This window comes from Triticum aestivum, chromosome 4D, assembly GCF_018294505.1.
Source record: "Triticum aestivum cultivar Chinese Spring chromosome 4D, IWGSC CS RefSeq v2.1, whole genome shotgun sequence".
Lineage (NCBI taxonomy): Eukaryota > Viridiplantae > Streptophyta > Magnoliopsida > Poales > Poaceae > Triticum > Triticum aestivum.
In genome coordinates, this window is record NC_057805.1 from 202,572,407 (window position 1) to 202,577,914 (window position 5,508).

The window sequence follows — 5,508 nt, forward strand, 5'->3', positions numbered from 1 at the left end:
ATCTGTTTTCTGTTTTCCTTTTATTTGTTTATTTTTTTTTTCTGTTTTATTTCTTTTAAAAGTAATTAGGTATTTTATAAAAATGTGTTTCCTCCACCATAATTACCAGTGTATTATTTAGCACCCACTGAACATTTTTGTTTGAATTTTTGAAAACTTTTATTTTTCACTTTTAAATTTAATTGAAGTTTGAACTAGGAGTTTGACAAGGTTGTGGTTCAAATGTGATCAAGCCCTGTTTAGCAACATGATTAGCTTAATCACAGGGGGTTACTATAGCATGATTCTCAGAGTGTTACAATTATCATCATCATGCAACTCATTGTTTTTATTATGACCTATACAAGTTCTGCATGTACCTTTTCAATGAGAAATATATTTATGTATTATTGTTCCATCTTTTGTAGATTTATTTCTGCTTAAGAACTGGGTATTATGATGAAGCAAGGCAAGTTGCTCAATCATCTCGTGCTGCTTACAACTTCGCCCCTCTGGTAAAGTACATGAATAATGATGGCGACTTGTTCATAATAGGAAACGTACATATAATATGTTCTCTGGCAGCTTGCAGAATGGATTACTACTAATGGTGCTGTGTCATCAGAGACCGCTCTGACAGCTTCTGAGGAATGTGAAAAAATGCTCAGAATGGGTGACCGACCAGGGCGTCCTGGTTATGATAGGAAGAAGTTGCTTCTTTATGCCATAATTTGTGGCTGTCGACGGCAAATTGACAGATTACTTAAAGATCTCCCAACACTTTTCAATACTATAGAGGATTTCTTGTGGTTCAAGTTGTCAGCTCTGCGGGAATACTCCAGTGCATCTTCTTCTAATGTTGCGAATGAAGGCTTGGTTCCTTATATGCTGGAGGATTTACAAAATTATCTGAACAAATTTGAGCCATCATATTATACAAAAAGTGGAAAAGACCCCTTGGTCTATCCCTATATTCTGCTCTTAAGCATCCAATCACTTCCAGCAATTCTTTATTTGTCTAAAGAAGTTGGAGAGGAAGGGTACCATGTTGATGCTGTGCATATTTCAATTACTCTAGCTGATCATGGTATTCTCCCTGAGGGAGTTGGATCAGGTCAGAAGATGGGTGTAATGGATGCTTGCGCAGAAGCTGACAGTATTATACGGCAATATGGCTCTATTTACTTGCGCAATGGCAACCTTGATTTGGCCTTGGAATATTATGCACAGGCTGCTGCTGCAATGGGTGGAGGAGAGGTATCATGGATTGGTCAAGGGAATGCTGATCAACAACGTCAACGAAGTTCAATGTTGAAGCAACTGCTCACAGAGATATTACTAAGGGACGGTGGTATTCAACTTCTGCTTGGTCCAAGTGGAATGGGAGAAGGAGAACTAAAAAAGTATATGATGGATTGGAGAAGTAGGCAGCAATTCTTGCTTGAAGCCGCCCATCGATGTCAAGAGGCAGGGCTCTATGACAAAGTAAGTTTAATTCTTGAACCAAAATGTTTTTAGATTTTTTTGGGTTCTTGTGCTTTAGGGAACATTTTATTTTGTATCTTCCTAGGTTGGGATCCACAAAAGGATCAGCAAGAGCATGTTATTTTATTACTGTCATGGATTTATATTTCTATTGAATTATTTTATCTCATCACGTTCATAGCTGAGTTGAAAGTCAAACTTCTCTGCTCTTAAAGCGATATGACCCGTCCTAGGACTGATTCTAGCTGCTTGAACACTGGTTATCATATCATATTCTGCAGTAGTATTCTCAAGATGACATGCCATCGATTAGTCTTCGTTGGCACATCTAACATGCATGGTTTATCAACTTCGATGTGATGCACATGTATCTGAATCCATTTACTTCATGTTATTGAGCTATGTAGTATTAGTATATTTACTCTGTGTGAGGTCATATTTTAATTTGCAGCACTTCAGTCTTGTTTGAGCTATCATGTATCCATCTCATGTTACTTCACTTTTTACATGAAATAACAGTCAGTGGAAATTCACAAAAGAGTTGGAGCCTTTGCCATGGCACTTCAGACAGTAAACAAGTGTCTATCGGATGCAGTATGTGCCCTGGCACACAATATGTTAGATGGCGAAAGCCGTGCTGTTGCTCTAATTCAATCTGGCAATGAAATTTTGGAGACAGCCAGATATTCTTCTGAAGCCAGGTTAATTACCTCCTATCTTCTGCTTCTACATCATGCGACTGCTGGTTATTTATGCCTTCAATACTTAATTAATCATGTGGAAACTCACTTGCAGTGTTCAAGACAAGGATCTCATTTCTGAACAGCAAATTATACTGAGACAGCTTGAAGCTATTCTTCACATTTATAGGCTAGCTCGTGCTGGACAAACTGTTGACGCTCTGAGGGAAACCATCAAACTTCCATGTCTTCATTTGGATCCACAGTCTTCGAATGTATCAGTCGATGTATTCAGGAATTTATCACCCCATGTTCAAGCTTGTGTGCCAGATCTCCTGAAGGTTGCTCTAAACTGCATGGACAATGTTAGAGATACCGATGGGACCCTGCGTGCTGTCAAGTCAAAGGTATTCTCTATCCTGTTTATTCTTATTTTTATTGCGTCTATCAGTAGATTTTGCTTTAAAGGGCACTTTTTTGCATTACCACGGAAAATATGTTGCTGAACTGCACGGAATAGGTGCAATACCGACTATTTCTTGGATCTGCTTAGCACATAGCTAGGGAGGGGGTAGGGACTACTTGATTTGTAGCCAATTTAACCCTAGCCTACTTTTGGCTAGCCAAGACGTAGGCAACACGTGGTTAAGCCAACATTTGGCAAATTTAGAGTCCATATTTGGCAAAAAAGTGTTGGCCTATCAACATGTTGCCAAATGTGCATGGTTGCTATGCCTAGCTTTGTGCCGATAAGCAGCTGCAGGATAATTTTATCCATGATGACTGTGTAGGCTTGTAAAGACTGCCTCTAATAAAACTGAACCAGCTGGAGAAGGGAAAATACAGTGATATTAGACCTTTACCTGTGTTACACACGACATTCATGCTAACTACGCATACGTAAACTTGCTTTTCTGTCGGTGTCGCCAGGGAAGAAAAAAGTGCCAACTGTTTTTACGTTGCTAAATTGTAACAGAAATGCTCCTGCAATTTCTGATGCAATATTTTTGTGATGAGCAGATTGCGAACCTTGTGGCAAGCAACATGAGCAGGAATTGGCCACAGGATTTGTACCAGAAGGTGGCTCAGTGCATATGAATAGTTAGTGTTTGGGCTGAAGTGCTAGGGAAATGGGCTATCTGTATCGGAACCTCCCCAACAGGCCAACACCATTTGAACAGATAGTTGAAGGTTTAAAGATGCACAAATGTTTTTTTGGTCGCAGAACCATGTCGTCTGTCTTGTTTGTAGGCCCTGTCCGGTTGGTGGGTGTCAAAATTCGAGAAAATTGCCACTTTTCATAATTTGTTACTAAATCCAAGGCTGCTGCAGCAGCCTCTTGAATCTTAATTTTCAAGAATTCATCTACTAGTCAATTTTGGTGTTGTATCTTGAATTATTTTCTTTAGCATTCAAGTTTGCGGACTCTGGTTTTCTTTTCAGTTTATCTCATGCGAGGCTGCGACAATCGATACAGCTTCTCGGTTTTTACTGCGCAGTGGGCACCTTGCAAGTTGGTGGCACGAGGGAGTCTGGCCCATAGCAGTCCGTTGTTCCGGTATAAGAGCATCGCCACTCGTTCGCCTTCAAAGGGGCTAGAAATAGCGCCGCCCTAGGGGCGCGCTGGCTGAAATATTGACTTGGGGGCGGTCGGGCCAGCCGCCGCCCCAGGTCGCCCCCTCGGCGTCGATTTCGGTCCACTTTTGGCGTAAATTGATGCACTTTTCAGCCCATTGTCGGTGCAAATCGGCCCACTATCAGCACAAATTGTCCAATTTCGGTTCCTATTCAGTGTGCTTCGGCACAAATTCAATAAAAGCTATTTTTTATCACATAGTTTATCATAGAAAATCAATAGGAATCAAATAGTTCAATACAAATTATATAGTTCAACAAATAGAAAGTCACACTTCATCACATGTCGAGCTAGGCGTTGCCCTTGAGCCTCCATAAGTGCTCCACCAGATCTTGCTGCAGTTGTTGATGCACCACTGGGTCTCGGATCTCCTGACACATATTGAGGAAGGCAGTCCAGGTTGCCGGTAGGTGGTGATCAACTTGGGCAAGAGGACCTTGCCTGTAATATGGTTCAGTGTCAAATACTGGCTCTTCCTGCTCGCTCTCAATGATCATGTTGTGCAAGATGACACATCAAGTCATGATCTCCCACATTTGATCTTTCGACCAGGTCTGAGCAGGGTACCGGACAACAGCAAATCGAGATTGGAGCACACCAAATGCTCGCTCGACATCCTTCCTGCAAGTCTCCTGAAGCTTCGCAAAGTGGGAGTTCTTGCCTCCTGGCACAGGGTTTGAGATAGTCTTCACAAATGTGAACCATCTCGGATAGATGCTATTTGCTAGGCAGTATCCCTTGTTGGTGCCGCCCATTGACCTCGAAGTTCACCGGAGGAGGGTGACCTTCAACAAGGCTGGAAAAGACAAAGGAGCACTGCAGTACGTTGATGTCAAGTTCCCGGCATACCAAAGAAGGAGTGCCAAATCCAGAGCTCGTGTGTGGCCACTACCTCAAGTACCACACTGCAACTGCCTTTGGCGCTTTTGTACATCCTCTGCCAAGCAAATGGACAGTTTTTTCATTTCCAATCATGAAGTCGATGCTTCCAAGCATCCCTGAAAATCCTCCTGCTGCATTCTGTGCTAGGATCCGAGCAGTGTCTTCAGCATTGGGTGATCGCAAGTATTGCGGTCCAAACACTGCCACCACTACCCTGCAGAACTTGTAGAAACACTCAATGGTCGTGGACTCGACCATGCGTCCATAGTCTTCCAATGAATCACCGGGAGCTCCGTATGCAAGCATCCTCATAGCTGTCGTGCACTTCTGGATTGAGGTGAATCCAAGTGTGCCGGTGCAATCCTTCTTGCACTTGAAGTAGCTATCGAACTCCCGGATGGAATTCACAATCCCGAGGAAGAGCTTTCGGTTTATCCGATAACGGCGTCGAAATACTTTGTCGCCGTGCAGTGGAGCGTCGGCGAAGTAGTCGGAGTAGAGCAAGCAATAGCCTTCCAGTCGATGTCGACTCTTTGTCTTCAGCCGGCCCGGCGCCGAGTCACCTCACCGCGGCTTTGCATTGTTCGCGAGCAGGCTGGCCAGGGCGGCGAGGACCATGAGATGCTCTCCGTCCTAGGCGTCGACTTCGGCTCCCACCTCCAGCAGCGCCGCGAGCGCCTTCTCGTCGCCTGAGTCCATCGCCGAGCAGACAAATCGCCGAACACTTGGCGGACATGGTAGGCGCGCAGCTGCCGGTATTCCAGCCCTGTGCGGCCGAAGCGCCAGAAAGCTCGCCTAGGAACGGGGTGGAGGATGCCATGGCGGAACTCTCTCTCTCTCTCTCTC

At 43.9% G+C, this 5,508-nt stretch overlaps 1 protein-coding gene across 1 annotated transcript in view; it reads left to right on the top strand.

Annotated features, from left to right (window-relative positions):
- LOC123097273 (nuclear pore complex protein NUP93A) overlaps positions 1 to 3,520 on the top strand; it is a 13,195-nt gene extending 9,675 nt beyond the window's left edge. The window contains exons 11-15 of the mRNA XM_044518977.1: positions 408 to 494; positions 565 to 1,464; positions 1,984 to 2,165; positions 2,260 to 2,551; positions 3,165 to 3,520. Of these exons, the coding sequence (XP_044374912.1) occupies positions 408 to 494; positions 565 to 1,464; positions 1,984 to 2,165; positions 2,260 to 2,551; positions 3,165 to 3,242 (1,539 nt within the window). The 3' untranslated portion in view covers positions 3,243 to 3,520. The remainder of the gene's footprint in view (positions 1 to 407; positions 495 to 564; positions 1,465 to 1,983; positions 2,166 to 2,259; positions 2,552 to 3,164) is intronic.
- The last annotated feature ends 1,988 nt before the right edge of the window (positions 3,521 to 5,508 follow it).